The 21,589-nt window shown below is 40.8% G+C and overlaps 1 protein-coding gene across 2 annotated transcripts in view; it reads left to right on the top strand.

Moving 5' to 3' along the window:
* The window catches only part of alk (ALK receptor tyrosine kinase), a 258,669-nt gene that overhangs the window by 225,584 nt on the left and 11,496 nt on the right, over positions 1 to 21,589 (top strand). For both annotated transcript variants that reach the window (XM_034675246.1, XM_034675247.1), the window contains exons 14-25: positions 2,286 to 2,396; positions 3,429 to 3,570; positions 4,735 to 4,902; positions 5,499 to 5,597; positions 9,683 to 9,838; positions 10,913 to 11,026; positions 13,508 to 13,694; positions 14,786 to 14,876; positions 15,200 to 15,264; positions 15,365 to 15,494; positions 15,830 to 15,927; positions 19,519 to 19,611. In XM_034675246.1, the coding sequence (XP_034531137.1) occupies positions 2,286 to 2,396; positions 3,429 to 3,570; positions 4,735 to 4,902; positions 5,499 to 5,597; positions 9,683 to 9,838; positions 10,913 to 11,026; positions 13,508 to 13,694; positions 14,786 to 14,876; positions 15,200 to 15,264; positions 15,365 to 15,494; positions 15,830 to 15,927; positions 19,519 to 19,611 (1,454 nt within the window). The remainder of the gene's footprint in view (positions 1 to 2,285; positions 2,397 to 3,428; positions 3,571 to 4,734; positions 4,903 to 5,498; positions 5,598 to 9,682; positions 9,839 to 10,912; positions 11,027 to 13,507; positions 13,695 to 14,785; positions 14,877 to 15,199; positions 15,265 to 15,364; positions 15,495 to 15,829; positions 15,928 to 19,518; positions 19,612 to 21,589) is intronic.

The raw sequence follows: 21,589 nt of genomic DNA, 5'->3' as shown, positions 1-21,589 counted from the left end.
GGGGGAGTAAAAGTGAAGAAGACTCCCAGAACATCTGAATACACTGCGCTTTACCCTCCTCTAACTGTCAATCACACTGACCTAAGCCCCGCCCCCTCCTGCGTCCTAGACCCCCAGAGCTTTGGCTAAGACAGATGAGGGGGGAATGAGTGACCGCGTGTGTGTCTGTGTGTGTGTGCATGTCTGATTGAGGTTCAGACAGAGTGAGAGGAGGACACTCATGCCCTCCTCTCACTCTCTGGTTCGGACTTGCTCCAGGCATTTGAGCATGATAGCACACACAAGGCAGACACATCAATTCACAGAACCTCAGTCATGGAGAGGTCCCTGCATCTAACATCGTTTGCCAACAAAATGTCCAGTTTCATTTTTATAAAGAGGCTGTAACTCCGGGCCGACAGAGTGGGATGACAAGCTGACTAACAGACTGTCTGTGTTGGTTAACAAGAAGAATTAATATGAAACAAAATGACAGTATTACCATTTTTAGGAAATTCCTCCTCTCTCTTTAAAAGAAGCACTTTATTCTGTTAGTAACTTTCGAGTAGTTTCTAATCCAGCATGTGAACAGAATGCACTTACTAAATGAGACCTTCACAGTCTTTATCACTACCCTATAACTGCCTTTGCACCTGTTTTTATGTTAAGCACTCTTTTCTTCTGTAACCAGGGTGCAAACCAGTTTCCAACCAAGTGTGCAACACTAGCAAACATTCTCTTGGAAATGTAGCTTTTTAACAATCAGCACCAACAAAAACCAAGAGTCTGATGCTAAGCACACACCCAGTTCAGTGGGGCTTTCAGACCCGAGCAACAAACTCTGTTTTTAAAATGAAAGCCAACACAGAAGCATGAAAAACTGCAACGCCTCAAGTGTCTACATTAAGGCTGGCTGCAAAGCAAAGAAGCCCCATTAGAACCCATATTAAAATGTCCATTGTATGTGCATTGTGTTAAACTTAGAGCTGTCAGGGTTAACAAGTTGATCATGATGCAATTACGGTCTGATATTAACACGTCATTTTTTTCAGTTGCATGCCTTTATGTCCCTTTGGGCCCACCATAGTTTAGCCACCCCTCCTGTTGCTACCATGATGGAAAACAATGACAACGCTGCAGTTTTGAACCACACATTAACTTAAAAATAAAGATACAAGACGAGGTGTCAAAAGTGGAACACACTTTGTGTCATCAGTGAGTGATCAGAATGATCTCAGACTACCTGCACACTATACTGACACTGATTGGACATTTTGTGCATGCACTCCAAACAATGTATTTCCCAGAAGGAAAGCTGTCTCCTCCCTTAAAAGTGATGGTTTCAGCCCACACTGGTGCAGCATTTATTTAAATAATAATCTAAAGTCAAGAACTTAAAGTACATTTCATTGCGCTTTGATTCTCTAATCAAGACACTGTAAGATTTTTTTTTGGGTTGTTAATATGGACTTGAAAACTGTTTTAAATGCAAAATAAAGGAATTTAAACATACAATTAAAAATGCAATTAGTTGCGATTAACTGTTAAAATCCAGTGATTCATCGCGATTGAAAGAATGGTTTGACATCTGTAGTGTCTATATATATAGTTTTTTCTTATTATGCACTATATTTTTATGTAAACATTTTTTTGGATACAAGATACACATCAGCTCTGTTGCACAATATGTTTTACAACTCATGGAAAGAAAAGAGTAAAAACTCAAGTGTAATAATGAATAAAACGAAAATAAAATAAATGAATGTAAAATATTAATAATGATAATAATAATAATACTCATAATAATAATAATAATGAATTAGAAGGAAGTAGTTACAGTTGTATGTCCTATATATACAGGTCACAGAACAACAAATACAACAGTATTGAATTGTCTATATTAATTCATTTGTTTGGTAATTCTGATTGATTCGTCACTCCAATAGTTTCAAACAGCACAGAATTCTAGAGCTGTCTTCTTTCTTCGTCAGAAACATAAATCCAGCGCCCTGAACAGAAAGCTGTTTGACAAAAGTATGATAGATTTACTCTCGTCTGAAAACTGAGGGTACACAGAAAATCATTAAAAACTCATTTTTCAGCAGAACGGTCTTCATAAGGGGAACATTAGCTCTTACATCTCAGTTCCCTCAAACATTTCTGCTCAGTATTCTTCTCTCCATTATAATACCAATGCCGTAGACTCACTGCCGCCTGGCTTTGGCAACTGCTCAGCTTTCCCAAACTCAACTGACATCCATAAAAGCGATTCTACAGTGAACTGACATCTCTCTTCCTCCCCGCAGTCCAATGCCATGCTGAATAAGATCTGCCTGGAACAGAGCGGCCCGATGGTGAACAAAACACAAGTGAAAGGCGGTGGAGGAGGAGGTGGCGGGGCTACATATGTGTTCAAGGTAAAGAGGTACTGAGGGAAAGTTGCTCTCAGGGACGGAGGGATATTTTTATTTTTATACTGAGAAACTGCAGATAGACTTACATTTTTATGGTATTATAGTAGCGAATATATGACTCCATAAAACCTGTGAAATATTCAAGACATTTAACAAGAAAAAATGTTGATGGCCTTCTGTCATTTATTACTTTAATGATCATCAAGAACTGGAGTCAGAAATGTTGCACAGACACCAACTCTGCTGTCTTATCCTGACGGATAGGCCGAACTATGGGCCATTCGACCATTGTCCTTGAAGAAATAGCTTGATGTGCAAGAAAGACAAAGATTTTATTTTCTTACAGAGAGTAAGATCAGGGGATTGATTCCATTCCTAAGCACAGAAAGTTAAGCAACCAGAGAAGACACAAGGCTTTTGACTTGCTCAAATTTAAACTTGCAGGAATATTTGACGCTCAGGTCGTCCTGCATGTTGAAATCAGAATCAGAAATACTTTATTTACCATGGGGAGAGAAATTTGGTCATTACAGTTGCTCTATACACAATAAGTTAGTCTGGCTATGGCAGCGTTGAGAACATTGGACGCTGTAGTCGGGTTGGCGGAGGGGGGATGTAGTAGACAAAAATTATAAGGGTTGAGGTGGTGCTCAGGTGAGGAGATGGATGTGTTAAACATCACAAGATGTATATCCAAACAAGTGTTCACGTATTCAAAGGTGTTTTAAAATGAACATCTGAAACAAGGAGTTGGTCAGTGTTAACTTATTCAGGTAACACTTGGTCCCAAAGACCTTTGTTACCTTCTGCCATCGCCAAAACGAGCCAAAATCAGCCTCTAGATAAGCCCCGCCCACCAAAAAAGGTCATATTGATTATTAGCTAACTAGCAACTGTAAGATCTATCAGCATACAAACCTGAGATCATATTTATCTCATCTCTTGTCATGAAGCAGAGAAGTGAGTTTCAGAATTGTTGAATCATCCAAGGACAGAACCGACTGCATTAATCTAACGGCAGACTTTTTGATCCAGTTCGACAGAGGAGTGTACACCCCCATCATCATCGCGGCTGGGGGAGGCGGCCGAGGTTACAGCAGCCAGTCAGAGACCCAGCTGGAACAGATGGACTATGACTTCAGTCGACTGGGACGCAATGGGAAGTCCCAAGCTGCAGGTACACTACACAAAGCTTTGATATGTGCTTGAAACCCTTTGCATGTTTGTGCAGCTGATTGTGTGCTGCAGAGCGATACGACACATTGAGTTCCTCATTTTAACTACAGTTCTGTGAGCGGCTGTGAGAGAGCTGGATACAGGAAGGCAGTCATTGTGTTGTGTGTATGAGAAATTGAGAGGGTGATAAAAAATGACTGAATAGATGAGAGTAGATGACAAATACCCACATTACAGTGCGGGTGTGTATGTGGGTTATCGTTCTCTATTTCATGATGAGAAATCCGTGTGTATTTTGTTCCCCACTGCACGCACACAAACTAATAAGCAGAGTTTACAGATACCCTGAAGTGGAAGTGTTTATTAGCATGTCTACCTGAACTTGTAAACACATTCATTTATCCTGGAGGTGTTTCCATATTTCTTCATGCATAAGTTTCAGAGCCTCTCCACCTCCGAGTGCCAGTTTATGTTTGTGTTTTGGAAAAAAACAAAAGCATAGTGTGGACCTGCTCATGATTATTCATAAAGTGCACTGTCCCTGATAATTTCTGGGCAGAACGACATGCTCCATTCTTCCGTCTAATGGTACATCCACGCTCAGTGCAGGTTCCATTATTCATGTGCTCTGAGTTGAGGAAGAACCCAGAAAACACAAGATATTGATTTTTGCATCCTCACAAAGCTAGAGGTTTACTTTTGAGGAAACTCTGTGAATGAAAAATGAAATATGCAGCATGACTCGGGGGTTGTTGCTAGTTTGGTGGGATATGTTTCTTTTATTTTGGTATGTAACTCTCAGGCTAAGGAGGAGGAGGGAAGTGTAGGGGTAATTCAAATTGGCTAGTGTTGAAATATGGTAGGGATTAGTTTTAATTTTATTAGCTGTAACTGTAATCTCATGTTACCAGGTCTCATGGAAGGGATTTTAGGCATTAGTGGTCTCAGCTCCAACTAGTGTGGCTTTCACTTGTAAGAGATTCCTGCAAATGTGTGCATATTTGTGTGTATGTGTGCAATATTTCTGCAGTTTGGCATCTTTTTTCAACCACTTTGATCCATTTAAGAACCCACTCTCACAGGCTCACTCTGCCTTTCCCTCACCGATTCAACACACAGCCCAATACTCCACATCGCATCAAAGGTGTGTTGTGTTTGTTGACAGGTGGAGGTGGAGGTTGGAATGACACCGCTCCTGTCAGTCAGGGTGGCAGACCTCTGGTGCTGGGTGGCCAGGGAGGGCAGGCCTGTCAAAAGTTTTGGAAGACCCATGGTGGCTTCGGAGGCGGCGGAGGTGGCTGCATGGCAGGGGGAGGCGGCGGAGGCTACAGAGGTTAGCCCTTCAAATTTCATTGTTCTCTTTTTGTTTTTTATTAGATGTTTATCAGATACATTTTATTGAGCTGCTGACCTGAAACTGTGGCTTGTAGTTACATCCATATTTTCAAAAACATTCCTTCTCCAGTCGTCACATACAGAAACTTGTTCAGTGGCCTCATGCTTTAAAATATGACAACATACTCTCCTGGCGTCAGTTTTGCTCCTGCAGGTCTCCACAGTCTAGGTAGCATTATCAAATATGCAGCATCCTGCCATTCAAAAATATGCTTGCTGATGGGGCAGCCAGTCAAAAGGTCGGAGGCTCAGTCTCATGGTCTACATGTCAAACTATCCATGAGAAACCCTGAGTAGCTCTGAGGCTTTCAGTATCACAGCATGTGACTGTATTACATACTGTGCCTCACATGAATCTGCCATTAGTGTATGAAAAGGTGCACGTGACATGTATTTTGGTTGTAGATAAAAAAAGTGAAAATTAAGTCCATTTACCGTTTGCCTACAAAAGTCACATTTTATGTCTATAGAAACTTCATATATACAGTTTGTAACCTCATATAAGGATGTTTTTCTTCCTCTCTCGATGTCTAGGTGGTAACACCTCAAAAGATAACAACCCCAGACACGATGGTGATGATGGCACGTCCTTCCTGGGCCCAGAAGGCAACCTTTTCCTTCTGCCTCTGAAAGGTAATGTGACAGACTTCAAGGATTTGTCAGGAGTACAGACAAACTCGTCAGGAGTCAGCACTTGTAGCACAGAAATCTGTATTCAGCTGTGTATATGTTTGTAGGAGTTAATGTGTTTGTACGGCACAGAATAATGAGGAACACTCTGGTTTGCTTTCTACATTACAAATATTAAGAGCTCATAACTAATGCAGGTCTGTACAACTATTTGAAAATGGGTTGATATGAAAATAAAAGAAGTTTGGGCAACCAAGGAGGGGTGAGAGTCTGAAGGTCATTTACACAGATTACTGATTGATTGAAACACCTTCAGACAGAAAGAAGAGAGTGTTCAATAAACCCATCAAGCGTACATTTGTTGACTGATTCCTGCTCTATCCGTCTCTTACATCCAATCTTGACAGGTACAAAAACACAATAGGACTGAAAATTTCAGCTGTCGAGATATGCTTGTTGACCATCGGTACATCATCTTAGATTCCCTCTCCGCTCCGCTCTGTAGAGAGATAGAAAAGAAGAAAATGGGAAAAGAAAGTGAATTGCTTTTTTCAAATGGTCCTCCATTGGGCTGTGGTGGAGTAGCACTGATATCTCTTTCCCATTGAGCTTAAATAGGGGTGATGCTGTCTGCCGAGGCTGTGCCTCTTTCAAAGCAGCACTCCACAATTTGTCATCAAAGTTACTTCATTTCCTCCAGAGGAAGGGAAGGCTACAGAGTGAATTTCTCAAATAAGACATAAACTTCAAACTGTACCCAACTTTTTTATTGATAAAACTGCACATTATCCCCAAGCCTCTCAAGTCCCAGCTGGTTAACAAGCTAAGCCATTTTAGCTTCACTGGTCTGAGCTGTTAAAAACAAAAAGAAGTCACACATTATCATAAAAATGCCTGTGAGAAAGATCATTATGAATTAATTTGAAATCAGACATTTTATAGAAGATATTGACATAGCCACAGATTTAAAGCCACACATTTGAAATCTGAGCTGTGACATTTGGGCTTTGGTGCAAGAATGGGCGTGTTTCAATGAGAGGGCACAACAAGAGGTTTGGAGACACATATTGATCGACCAATACTTGCTCTAGCAAGGTGCATCCTTGCTCACCAAGACTTGAGTATAGTTAAGTTGTAATATAGTGATTGAACCATAATGTCATTTGAAAACTGTTATAAATCAAGAAAGACATGCACATCTTCTCTTCTGTCTTTGAACGGTCTGACTTTCTCTACAACATGTTCTTGGTAGATAAAAAGAAAGAAGATTTAAGGCATTTCGCTAATGGTAGTTATTATCAGATCTACATGTACATGATATATTTTGCATCTGTTTAAGGATTTATGAACCAAAGTTTAATATCTCTTAAAAAGCAGCAGTTCACTTTGTGTCACTAGTTGTGGAATATTCGGAATTATAACCAAGAGCAGGAGAAGAAGTGACATGATTTACAACCAGTGAATTACTTCTAGGCCTGAATCATTAACATTATATGTAGATGGGAATATATAAGGTTGTAATATCTGTAATTTAATATTGTGAGAGATTACCTTCTGTGTAAAGGTCAGGTTTAAGGGCATGTGTAGTTTAAAGTAATCACAAATAGCTACACCCGTAATTTCCTTCTCAGTTTGAACTGCACAGGTGGGTTCTTGAGCTCAAATAAAAACAGCAGGTTGAGCTGGAGAGCCTGCTGGGTGCACTGAAAACCTCAAAAAGGATCAAAAATCATATTATTAATGTTGACACTTGCACCTGGTTTGCAATACAGAGGCCTCGTACACTGGATGCAGGTTGCCTCAGAAGCAGAGGGCTGGAAAATAACAGCGACGTCGTGGTCTCATCAGTTTGTTAGTGGAAGCTGGTGGGCTCTCAAGTAAACATGCATGTTGTCAGAGGCTTAAAGAGAAAATAGGGTTTTCATTTGCATGGCATAATGGGTGTGAAGATTTAGATCCTGAATCTACAAGTAATGAGAGTCAGCATCTAATTTGAATCATTGATATGAAAGTCAAAAAAACGATCTAAAACCTGAATAACATGCACGTATCTCATGTCTCAAAAAATGCTACTTATCTCAAAGGCCTGTCCTTGCAGAAGATGCTGTTTCAAACTTTCTTGTATTGCTACTGAAAAATTAAGACTTGCATCAAATTTATAACACTTTCATATTCAGAAAGAAATGGATGTTTAATAATCTATTGGGTGAAATTGTCCTTTAAAAGATATAGTAGAATCTTAAAGTCAGAGCATTGAGACATCACTACATTGCAATGTCAGAAAATAATGAATCTACAATTTTAAGGGAAGAAAAAATATTAAAACCATAAATTATCGAGACATCTTCTGTAGCTTTGATAAAAGAAACTGTTTTACTACATCAGAATCATCACTTGTGTCTTACACCTACAATAGAGAAGCTCCACATCAATATGCAGTAAACATGTGCACTAAACACATTAGTATTCTTACTTTGAAAGCTTTCCAGTGTTTCTGGGTGAGATTTATGTATTTGTACATACAACAACGACGAAGGAATGATGAGAGAAAATAGATTGTACAGATGAGTGCATTTGCTCTGCTTACTGAACAGCACCAGCTTTCTCAGACGGCCTATGACTTATTCATGTTGGACTGATTTGACAACGCTTCCTGTATTTGACTGTCAGGATAATTGTTTTCTTGGAATCTAAATGAAGTAATCGAGGTTGTAAAATCTTTAAAAACAATTTATGAGACTGTGGAGGGTGGAGGGTGGAGGGTGGAGGGCAGGATGTCAGCAGGGTTTTATTCCAGTCAGGACCACAGCAGGTTGTTTGGCTGATTAACAAACCATCACTTAGAACCAGTTCATTCATCTGGCTTAAGGTAAAAGTATTTAGAACTGAGAGCCTGCAAACTCTCAGCTCTCTGTACACCACGATGAGCTGCTGCGGCTTCATTTATCTTCTCTACATCGTTCATGCTCGGTAGAACTCTTCATGAAGTAATCTGACACAAACATAAAGAGCGTGCTGCGGTAGGGCCTACAAACCTGCATAGAGCTCTGATACTATGTGGATCACAGTATCTAGATTGCATTTTGTGGTTAATAACAGCTGTGTCCTTGTCAAAGATCTCAATGCAAACTCAAAGAGTGAATGAACTCTGCATACTTTCTGGTCGTGCACATCATTCAGAGAATAATAAAACAGTGTTTTGAGTGAGATGCTCTCCGGTTTAAGGCATTGGGCAATGACTTCATCGGTCAATTTAAGTCATCACAGTTTCTGCAGAAGAACCATATCACTCATTTGTGTTATGCTCAGCATGCTCAAGGAATAGACCCAAAAAGATAATGTTTCAAGTCTGTAGTTTAGACCATGCTCAGTAGGGCAATGGAAGAGCAAAGACACTCTGACATGGCTGTACATTTCATGGTTCACAGTTTTTATCAAGAGCTTAATGAGTCATCAAGGTCGTCTTCTCTTTCATATACAGGCCTGATAATCCACCACTAAATACACGTGTTTAACATCAATCACTGGTGTCTCTTATGTATCATTCAAGCTGTCTGATGACCTAGTTATAAACAACAGTTCTGCGACTTGAAATGCAAAGAAAAAGTCTGTTTGAATCATTTCGGTGTCCTGCTAACAGCCGGCCCTTTTTAAAGAAACATGAAATGTGTGATGAATGTAGAAAACAAGCCCTATGTACAGTAGGTGAGTCAGTGTGACACTAATGCTGAAAAGGCAAATAGCCAGAGCTTCATGTTGGACAGCCAAATCTATTCCTGAGTGAGGAGCTACCCTGAAAGCCTGTGTTCAAGCTTTTCTCAAACACACACTAGTTTAAACCAAACCTCTACTTAATAATGTTTGTTTAAAGAGCACACCTAATGGTAAAACATTTGATTTTTCTGTTTGAATAAGAAGCATGTTGAGGATTATTTCTGATTTTAAATGTGATGTTTTAAGTGACTGGTTTGACTGGTTATTGGTCAGTGATGATAAAGAATTGAGACATGCTTGATAGGTCTTATCAAACACTCCCCGTGTTGATATCCTCTGCTCCATGTCTTGTGTGTTTGTGGTGATGTGTAAAGCTATGGAAGGGGATGGTGAGGTGATCATCAGTCCGGTGCAGAACTGCAGTCACTGTGAGACCGGAGAGTGCCACGAGGTCCAGGAAAAGGTCGTCTGCTACTGTGACGAGGACTTCATCCTGGCTCCAGATGGGGTGTCCTGCATCAACGAAACAGGTCCGACACACACGCAGAAAAAGAACTCCACTCTGCACTTTGTAATGAGGAGCCACCTCTATCTCTCTCTATTTCAGACAAATATATTTAAGATAAATCTAATAGTACAAATGAGTTAAAGTGAGTGTAATTGTACCTGTAATAGTCTTTGGCACCGTGAATAGATAATGAGTTAATCTACCAAAGTAATTAAGCCTTGGAGGCTCTGTACTTTATTGAATCTTTATCTGAGGAAATGTTTTTTAATAGTGCCTTAATCATCCATAATAATATCCATCTACAGGATTAGCTAACCTGTTAATACCTTTAGCTGTGCTAGCTGGGGTTCTGTCATTTGTAATTTATCTCCATGCCGTAGTCAGATAAGGGCTTGTTATCTTATCATGTCAAGGATTTAGGATGAAACACTCATGGTGTGACATTTCCCTGTGGATTATGAGTACATGTCATAATGAAGTTCAGGCACCTGGCTCAGCTCATGAAAGCATGTCAGACATGGTGTAAGATGCGTTTTAACCCCGGGGCTTTCTCCTCCTCTGTTCTTCAGGGTTAAACTGTGACAGCAGGCTGTAGACAAAGCCCTGTTGATGTCAAATTGCCTCCTCCGTTATGATTTGTAATCTCAGATGAACAATGAGTTTATGAATGTAGATCTGAAATGAATTCTCACCGCACAGTGTCACGTTATAATTTGAAGCCAACATAACAGGGCTATTACCATCGCAATAATATCTTAATGACCCTGAGTGTCTCCTTGCCCAATGATTTGCAAATCTGTTCCCTGTAATGACAAGCGGTAGATAATTCTATGATGCCAGGTTAAAAAGGTCAGCATCTCAATACGCTCTCTCTCGGTGTGCAGATTTGTTCCTCAGCTCAGGCGAGTGAAATGAGGTCTTCCCTCGCACCGAAAAGGAAATTGACATGCAGCGGCCGTCGCTGCTCCTAAGCTCTGTTGTGTCATCGCTTTCACATCATTAATTAAGTTGGGGATCAGAGTGGCGAAGTGAATGTTAATACTCCTCTGGGGGAGATAACAACTGTGAAACGCTGTTGTTTCCCCTTGTCTCGCAGAGGTGTCCCTGCTGCCTCCCCAGCCGTCTCTGTCCCACCTGGCTCTGGGGCTTTCTGTCGGCACATCAGCCCTCATTGCTGCTTTGCTGCTGGCTGTGTCTGGAGTCATGATAAGTAAGTATCGACACATAATTCAGTAAGGATAGAAAAAGGACTGTCTTCAAGTATTAATATCCTAATTCTGGATGTCAGTTTTCAAGAAATGCATGATGCTGCTGCAGATATTCATTTTCAGTATGATTCATTTCCTGATTGGGAATTTTGGGATGAAATGTAAACATAGTTATACAAAAAAGATCCAGCTACAATACGTTCACATGTAAGCCTTTGGGGAAAATGCCCAATATTGAAACATTTCCAGAGTAGCGAGCAGATCTACTGATAACGGATATTTGGGCTCAGACTTAGTCCTCATTAGTCGTTAAGTTTTACCTATTTAGAAGCAAGCTAAGATGCAAGATTGGACTTACGAGTCAACATATCAGACTGTTCTCTGCTCTTATAAGCACACAATCAGACCATATGTGAAAATAGAAATTAATATGAAGCTAAATTGTTTCCCACTTATTGAGGACAGACTACCAAATTGCATTTTGCACAGGAAGTTTGATCTTTTTACTGTGATTTATCATACTTCTCTGACGTGAAACAGAAATGAGAACATTTCCAAAATGAACAAGTATCTTGTCCTTCACCCTTAGATTCTGCCTTATATAGAGATATCTGTTTAAAGACATTTGTACAAAAGTGCCAGAAGTTCTTTATCTCTTCAAAACACAAAAACTAAGATCCTGAAGCCTTCGTCTCATAATGCTCCTGTGAGGAGTTTTTGACTGGTTATGAATAAGACTGATATTAACTGTGAAGCCTCTTTATGACCGACAGAAAGGAAACAAGACTATCAGCAAAAAGGTACACGATTGTCTATAGTGTAAGTTTTTAAAGGTTGTAATTATGATAAGGGGGCACAGTTTTTTTTACACATTATGTCAGATGCTGGAAAAGTACAACTTTTTCCTTGCACAGATATTGTTGGGTAAGACTTTCATCAGTGACTGCCCGAAGGCTGGAACAACATCAATCATAAGAGGGAAAGTTGTGCTTTTGAGGAAGCACAACTTTTTTTAGCAGACTAGCACAAGATACATTCTTCCCATCCATCCTTTAACATGCTGATAACGGTAACTAGTTGCTCCTGAATACATTGAAAGTGAATACCTCAGCCAGGGTATCTGGTCAGGGGTCTAACTTGACATCAGGTGGGTCATGAGGTTTACAATAGGGTCAAATGAATTGAGATTAATGGGACTAAAGGCTTTCTCCTAAATATCAACTACTCATACGCTGGTAAAATATTGCTTCCTTAGAAAAGCTGGCTGAGGAGAAAGCAGACAATATTAAGTGACTCTACATGATGAATCTCATGAATACAGAAAACTAAGACAGAGGGGAAAGTTTGTCAAGTTGATCTTGACAACAAAGAGCTGGACTGCATAGCTAAAATTTTAATAAGTGCATGAGTTTTTGGACTTTCTCTGTTTGCACAGTTGACACATGGTCCAACTCTCACACTCAAACACACACACAGTTCTGCAGAACCAGGCCTGGTCCCTCTCAAGCAGCCCTCAGCAGCTTGTTGTCGGATTGGGAAGTGATCCTCCCAGCCCGCACAGACATCCGTCTGCCCGCCTGCTTTCAGGCTCTTACAGCCAGACATATGCACTTATTGAGCCATCATCTCCTCCACACACACCCACGCTCACTCTCACGCTCTCAGACCAGCGCACACATCCAGACTCCCACCTACACTCTCACGCACGCACGAGTTGCCCGGGCGGGAGCTGAGGAGGTGTGGGACTACAGCTGTGATGAATGAAATGCGCTAATGATGGATGGCTGCTTAGCCTGCGGCTGACGGCCCTCGTACATTAGACAGCACTTGGTAAATAAATAACTCCCGAACACACACACACATAAGCATACACACATACCCAGCACAAACAGTCCACCCTGAGACTAATGTGTTCCCAGCTCTGGTCCAGGCTTCAAGCGCTGTAAAGAGTGTGGTTTTGTGGTGTCTGTGTCTGTTTGGGTGTGTGTGTATATGTTTGTGTGTGTATATGTTTGTGTGGTGGGGGATTGGAGGAGGGGTCTATATACAGTTAGCTGTTCTGCATAAAGTCTTTGCAATATGAATGAAGGAGCGAGAGTGTACTCGCTTATTTGCAGCTATTGCTGTTTTTATGTGCACTTCACGTGATGTGTCTTCTGCACACACATCTCTACGAAGCATTTTTAATACAGTGTGGGTTTCTAACAGTATGCATCTGCATATTTTATATAGATAAATCTGGCATTAGATAGAGGAGAATCAATATTTCACAGGCACTAAGGAATTTCCTTTTATATAATATGCTATTGAACAAACAAAAGGTCTTTAGAGAAATAATAACTGTAAAGCTTTCCACTTTGTGTGCTTTGGCTGCCAGCTATAATTTTCTACAAGAAGATGGGATCAAGGTTTTGTTTATTTTTCTAAATTGTGGGTATCTCTGTGGTGTAATGAAATTCCTCTCTTTCATTTCATCTCACCAGTGTACAGGCGCAAACACACAGAGCTGCAGTCCATCCAGCTGGAGCTGCAGAGTCCAGACTGTAAGCTCAGTAAGCTGCGAGCCTCCACCATTATGACCGACTACAACCCCAACTACTGCTTCGCTGGGAAGACGGCATCAGTTAACGACCTGAAGGAAGTGCCACGGCGTAATATCTCCCTCACCAGGTAAAAGAATCAAGCTGAATACAGGCCCAAAATCAAAGTTCTTGTAAGCGCTGAGTCATGGGGCGTTATAAAAGACATTCATGAACAAATCCAGGATGAGCTGAGTACATATTTCTACATCAGTGGTGGAACTACTGAGTAAAGAATAACAGGAACTCTATAAATTTGGCAAATGGTGCGGTCCACCATAATTGTAATCAAAACCCATTTATACAAACCATTTAAATGAGGAAGACTCATGAATACAACATAGTGTGAGAAGCAGCAGTTTAAATAAAGCTCCAAATATTAAAGTGTGAAGTCTCAGGGTAGGAGTCTGCTGCAGGGATCCCGGCAGCTGAGAAATGATTTCTGCAGGAGTCCTTTGAATTTTTAATGCATCTTTCATGTGTTTATCGTCCCTCAGTTTATCATTCTGGTTCTTAATCTTTGTGAGAAGTATTTCTTGTGGACCAATGAATATTTCCCTGCATCTAGATTTCAGCAAGTTATGAATCAAGTGAAAGACGTGCCAAGTGGGAAATCCAAAATATGATTTGGTGGTAAAGTTCACTACAACGTCTACTGCTGGACCTAAACACAGACAGAGCTTACAATGACATTAAATATTATTATATACCATCCTTCATGTATAGATTAGAGCTTGAAGTGCTGTTGGCATTGTTTGACCTAAAAGCTATCGAAGCACTCATTTTTGATAGACCTTCCTAAAGCTCTCATCCATATATTGAGCAGAACCCAATGCAACCAGAGGGGTCTTGTCTCACCCCATTGCATAACCACCTGTTTACTATACATTATCCCGCTTATTACTCTTATCTTATATTCGTGTGACCAGATTGTCCTTGTTGTTTTGTAACTGGGAGCTGTTATTGTGGTGTTTTGACCTATCAGAATCAAGTATTTAACACAGCTGGGTAATAAATATATGTAGAATATGTGTAGCTCTTGGCTGCTTCCAATATCCTCTTCTAGAGAACTTACTGTAGCTCCAACATTTCTCTTACATACCTGCCTGAGTGACGATGTCTGCTCTAATGTCTGAAATATAGATGTGAGTGTGAATAATGAATGTGTTTGTGCATTTCCAGGGGTCTGGGTCACGGTGCTTTCGGGGAGGTCTATGAGGGCCTGGCAGTGGGAATACCAGGTGAACCCAGTCCACTACAGGTGGCAGTGAAGGTGAGGTCCCACCTGGTCTTTTCTGAGGATAGATCATGAAGTTGAATGTTCTATTCCCAGTTATGTTTTTAATTAATGTTATGCTTCACTTTAAATTTAGTATTTAAAAAAAACAGTTTTTCCCACTTTACTTTAGTTAACTTTGTTGCACTTTGCTCATCCTAAAACGTATTACTGCACTGTTATCAGCTCTGTAGCTGCCTCGCTGTATCACATTTGTCCCTACCATATGTTCTGGAAACATACCAGGCTGTGTTGAGAAACATAATCACTCTATATAAAACCATCTCTGCATTGAGAGTTTATTCCTCTACTTCCAATAGACCCTTCCTGAGGTGTGCTCTGAACAAGATGAGCTGGACTTCCTCATGGAGGCTCTTATCATCAGGTAAGAGCTTTTGACTCAATTAACAACCCTCCGAGTCTCAAACAGTGCAAGGAAAAGTCATGTCTGATGCACTCCTCCCTGCTGTATTATGTCCCTGCAGTAAGTTCAGCCACCAGAACATTGTGCGCTGTATCGGAGTCAGTCTGCAGGCCATGCCTAGGTTCATCCTGCTGGAGCTGATGACTGGTGGAGACTTAAAGACTTTCCTGAGGGAGACCAGACCCCGGCTGGTGAGACACACTGCTGTCATGCTTAAGTGCACATTGTGATTCAAAATGTGTCTGTTTATGTACTGCTGTAAGATAAAACTGTTTATCTCATTGAGCCTGAGGATCAAATAAACAATGGACATAAAGTTAGATCAGTCAGATTTTCAAACATGGACTCAGGGTTTCTTAATAAACACAGTTAACTAATTCTCAGAATCCACCTTTGATATGTTCCCTAAAATAACACCCTGTCTCTGTCTCTGTCTCTGTCTCTGTCTCTGTCTCTGTCTCTGTCTCTGTTTCTGTTTCTGTCTCTGTCTCTGTCTCTGTCTCTGTCTCTGTCTCTGTGTGATCAGGAGCACCCATCCAGCCTGAGCATGGTGGATCTTCTCAATGTGGCCAGAGACATCGCCAAGGGCTGCCAGTACCTGGAGGAGAACCAGTTTATACACAGGTACTTTATCAGATGAGCATACATCTTGCATACAAATATGCAAAACCAACAAGTGTGTTGGCATAAACAGACACAGGGCAGGATTATGAAAACGTGTTTTTTGTATTGTGTGGTTCTTCATTCCTCCTACCTAAACAGATCAGAGAGCAAAACGCTCTGTAAACAATGTAGTCCATATGGATATGCATAAGCATATGGTAAGCAAAAGTGCAGCAGAAAAAACACCAACTCGACAAACACCGACTTCTACTTTCTATTATGAGCTGCCTGCATCCGTCCAAGCGTAACATATGGACTCTGCATGCCTCCTGCCTTCCCTATGATAGCAGAAAGGACAAGTGATGGGTTTAGCATCAGAGCAGGCAGATGGGGAAGCCGGCTTGCCTTTTTACGGTCTGTATCCAAAGCACAAGTCAACATAGTCCACCCTCCACATCCATATTCAGAGTGTAGTGAACCGAGGGTCTTACTAAAGAATTTTAAAATGTGGTTTATGCAAATGTCTCCTTCATAGATGTCTAGGAGAAAGTCACGTATAACTCACAATGGGAAAGAATAGCTCCTACGGTCACATCAAGACAGTTGAAGTGCAGCCCCTCTTCATTCATGTCCCTTTGACTCCCAATGTATTGGTCAATGACAAAGGAGACCTATTAAACCTTGTTTGCTCCAACGTGGCTGAGTAAAGCTCCATCAATCCACCTAATGGCCGGCTCTTCTCCGGTGGCTCATAAGCTTCTATACAGCTTGCTTTTCTGCCCTCGATCCTGTATTAAAATTCACCCTAATGCTGTCCTTCAGGTTAATTTCAATTTTTATGAATGTGTGTTTACTCAGGGTTGAGTAAAGGGCAGGTGGATGAGGAGGGATAGATGAGCAGCTGCAGCTCAGAAAATGCAGCTTTTTCACAGCGATAACAGGGTTTGGATGATGAGGCTTTGTGTGCTCCAACAGGTTAAATTACAGGGTTAATGCTGTCTGACAACAACTCAGTGGCTCCTGTGTGGGGCTATTTGTTGCCTTGTTGTGGTTTTTATCCAGTTTATTGTGCATTGTACCCTGTTATTTTACTCTAAAGGGTGTATTCTGTCATTTTCAATCCGGGCTTTATTTTATTATGGGGTCTAAACTTTGAAAAGGTAAAAGAAAGTTTGGACGGCAGACATGAGACAGGCTTTAATGATGATAAGATCCTCAAAGAAATGCACCTTATCAAAGAATAACAGTTTAAAGTGTTTGGACTCGACAGTGACAGAGACAGATTTTAATTACACTTTAACAAATGCGTCTCTGCAGAAATAGACTCTATTGTTGGGTAAGATCATTTCTGTCTCAACAGAAACAGCCGTTACATTGCTCTCCTCAAATCCACCAAACTCCATTGACAAAAAAAGTCATTTTTCTTAAAGGTGGCTCTGCTTTAAGGCCACTTTAATCAGTTAATGTGTATTTTTGTCTTGTGTGGATCCAAGACAATTCTTTGAAACACCACCGTCACACAACAGCGCAATAAAACCCATCAAGGAAGCAGTGAGTCCAGTTCTCTGGAAGATAAATGCTCAGATTTTTAATAGAGTCTGGTGGCATTAAAACCAAATAATGGTTTCTCGTTAAAAGAAAAAGATCTTGTTTTGACAAGGAGCTCTACTTCTGTAGGAATATAGTCTCACCCTAAGAAATATCTGAGCCTTACAGTGGTAAAAAATAAGCTCTAGTTTATGGATGTGCTTTGATTAGTCGTATTTGCATGAGAAGGTTATATGGAACCTGTCTTGAGACTGCTGCATGGAGGGTCTCTCTTTTTGCAGCTTCCAGTCATTTAAACTCTAAACAATGTTTTGAGATAATTAAAGACACTAGACTTTTACTTTAACCCCTTTGTTCTTTATTTTTCAGCAGGCTTGGTATGAGCGGAGGAGAGTCAGGTAGTTTAATGCATCCTCAGGTGCTAAAACAGACTAATAACACACAGACTGTTCTCTTAGTGCTGCAGTGAAATGGGTCTTTAAACTGCAGTTAAAAGTGTCTGTAAATAAGGGTCTACAGTCTGAAGCCAGTTAGCATTGTTTAAATAACACTCTGCTCTCATCGCTGTGCTGCACGTACCACAGCATTGTGTCCTTCCCTTAAGCCCTCAGCGAGCAGCCTGTGACATCTCCTGCTGCCTTCCAAGGCTCGTCCTTGCCTACGAGCACAAACAAACCATTTGCATGAATTCTTCTAAGCCATTAAACATGGACTACTTGGATTAAGCCTCTGCACCTCGTGAGAAAAGCCTTTTGTCAAAGTGCTTGTTAGTGTGTGAACTCCCTCACACTGATTGTAGTCGTGCCACGATAGAAAGGATTCTGCCCTCCTGAAGGAGCAGTAATGCATCTAAATGGATTGATTGTCTCACTGGTTTTTCTTCAACAGTAAGTTTTGCGCTTCAATTCATGAGTTGAAAATATTTTCTGTAGCTGGTTTGACAACTCATTTATTTTACCAACTTCCACGTGAACGTCTGAAGTGGACTGAGTAAAGTAAGAGACAGATCTTTTTAGAGATAAACAGATGCAATCGCATGCCAAGAGACAATGTTGTTCCTTTTCCAGTTTAAATTATTAAATTTCAAAGTTGAAGTCAACTACAAGATTATGATTTAACCGTTCTAAACACTGCTGGCATATTGAAGTGGAGCGACCATGCATAGAATAGTCCCTGTCTAAAAAAGCCCTCGGTTTAAATCGGTCCGAACTAAGACTTTATCCTCATTGTGTCATTTCACATCCAAGTAAATGAGAGGCAAAACACCCCAACAATGTGTTCCTATCTACACCCTCACAGAGCTCAGTGCTGGGGTTTGTTGCTCTGCTTAGTTTTTCATTTGAAGCCCTGCTCTGTCTCGTGATCTAGTTTGAGCACAGTGTCACATGATGTTATTTTGATGTTGAATCCTTGGTATTTATTAGCCCTAGTGCACCGCTTGTCTGTCGTCTGAAGAGAAGTAGTGTGCTCACAACGTCACTTCTGAGGATGTTCAGAAAGTTCAGTGCCTGGGGAGGAGAATATGGGTTGAATGTGGGCTCTATTTCCTTTTCCCCAGACAGAAGCAAAGCACGCTGTGTGAACTACCATATTTTCTCAAAGACTCACCAACCCCGTACAGTGCAAATATGAATTTTATGAATTTCTTCCTGCTGCATATACTGCAGAACATTTCAATCTTTCCTGTTGATGCACCATGTGGGCAGAGCTATAAAGGCTCTGTAGGAAACTATACCAATTTGCCCAGGGCAACTTCATAGTTACACTGAACTTCAGATCCAACGGGGGAGCAACTGTAGGTGTTTCTTACAAAGATATCTCTTATACATGCAAATATATGAAAAACTTACACTATTGAACAGACACAGCAAGCCCAGTTGTGAATGGCAATATTCAGGAAGTCTTACTCTATATACAGCTCACATCTTACAGTTAGAATAACAGCTGAAACTTGTCGTGGCAGCAAGTTATAAACTTCTATCAAGTGACCATTCCCCACGAATCCAAGTCCAGTGAGCACATGCAGAGACCTGACAGGCTGTGTTTGTTTTTCTCTCCTTTCAGGGACATCGCAGCTCGAAATTGCCTTCTAACCTGCAAAGGACCAGGCCGCATGGCAAAGATTGGAGATTTTGGGATGGCTCGAGACATTTACAGGTACAGCTCCAGCACACAGCATCACTGACAGCAGGCAGAAACACCTGAGCTGTCCCCAAAGCAAAGGAAATGCTTCTGCTGAATTCTAATGAGGGTGGTCAAAAGAGGGTTCAGACCCTGCAAGGTCATGAATTCAAGACTATGACTATTCCTTAAGTTAAATTATGATGCTTTACATGTGTTGGATTAAATGACTGGTGGAGGTGGCCCTGTGGAGCAGCTATGTGACAAGCTCTCATTGCTCCATCATAATCCTTGTCAGCTAAATTGACAAAAAAAAAAAATCAACCATTTCTTTGGCACCGATTTATCGATGTTATCTTGAGACACTTTACATAAAGAGCAGGTCTAGATGACGAAGTATGTCCAAGCTTCTTTATGCTTTGAAGAGCTCAGGTTGTAAATAGTTGAAAAAGGATTCCTCTGAAGATGGATCAGTAAGAAGCTTTTTTTAAAACCAGAAACAACCTTTACTTTTCACATCAACCAGACTCTGCTGGCAAACCTGAACATGGGAGTTACCTCTCTACCTCTCTACTGGTGTGCATTGGACTGCAACCAAGTCGCATAATCACACAAACAGAAATCTGATTAAAGCAGCAGTACACCTGCAACTTCCATGCTCTGGGAAGTAAAACTATTGATTTGTGTCAATGGAGTCTGGTTGCTTTGAGAACAGCAACACACAAGCTGCTTCTGGTTTGAATAAGACAATGACATTACCTGAAAAGAAAGGTGTAGCTCTTTGGGAATCCTTTCTATGAAGTCTGTCAGCTGCACAAAAAAGATTGGTTTGGTGCATTTGTCCACATGGATGACCTTGTGGCTGTTATGGTCTCCAATCCCAATCCACTTAATTTATATAGCACATTTTTAAAAAGAATCAAGTTCAGCAAAGTGCTGCACAGTGAGGTAAAATAAGTTAATACACAGAACATAAAACGCTGTCCATCCTTCTATTCATCCATCTTTCTCCGCTTATCCGGGGGCAGCAGTCTCAGCAGGGAAGCCCAGACACTCCTCTCCCTGGCCATTTCTGCCAGCTCTTCTGGGAGGACACTGAGAAATAAAACACTGTCAGAAAATAAAAAAAGGAAAATAGAATAAAAGAATCATAATAAAACACATGAAACACTTTTTAAAATAGTTAAAAAAAATACACACAAATAAAATAAGAACACTGTAAGAGCAAATAAAAATCCTATAATAGAACAGACAGAGACAGACACAACACAACTCTCATGCTGGGTTAAAATGGAAGGAGTAAAAAATATTTTTAAAGGTGGTATTTAAAAGCTGGCAATGTTGGGGACAATCTAACATTGGGGGGTTAGCTCGTTCCAGTCTGGTTTTCAGCCTGGTCTTGGGACCACAAGTAGCTGCTGACCAGTGGACCTCAGATCTTTCGGGAGTGTAGCTTTGCAGGTCTGTTTTAAGGCTGCTGGCTGAAACAATTTACTAAAGCATTGAAACAAGAATGTGTAAAATTAGGTCCTGAAAGGTTTTAAAGATACCAAATGTCCTTATTGAAACAGAGAATGTATGGGGAGTGATGTATTTAATTTATGTCACTCACTGTGATCACTCTCAACTAGTATTTTCTGGGTTGAATTGCAGGATAAGACCAAAGTCAGAATAGCATGCGAGGTAGACAAAAATCGTTTGGCTGCAACCCAGAGATCGATCCCACTCCTCATAAACAACCACCCAAGTAAACACTAACACTCATTAGTATCTATTCCCCCAATCTGGTGGTTGAAGTGTAACACAACACCAGGCTTTCTCTGCCCGGTCTCAGTGATTTTCTACTTTAGTTGGTGGGAGATGAAAGCAAACTCTGTTCTCCGATAACAGAGACGCACACATCCCTAACCACAAACTTACTTAACTTTTGTCACAGAGGCAACTCTAAATCGTTTCCTCTTTATTCCCTTAAGTCACATTTGGTATGAAGATGACTGATTAAATTAATTTTTGT

The sequence above is a fragment of the Notolabrus celidotus genome, chromosome 22, assembly GCF_009762535.1.
Source record: "Notolabrus celidotus isolate fNotCel1 chromosome 22, fNotCel1.pri, whole genome shotgun sequence".
Lineage (NCBI taxonomy): Eukaryota > Metazoa > Chordata > Actinopteri > Labriformes > Labridae > Notolabrus > Notolabrus celidotus.
The sequence above is the reverse complement of the archived record's forward strand: the minus strand, read 5'-3'. Positions and strand labels throughout refer to the sequence as shown.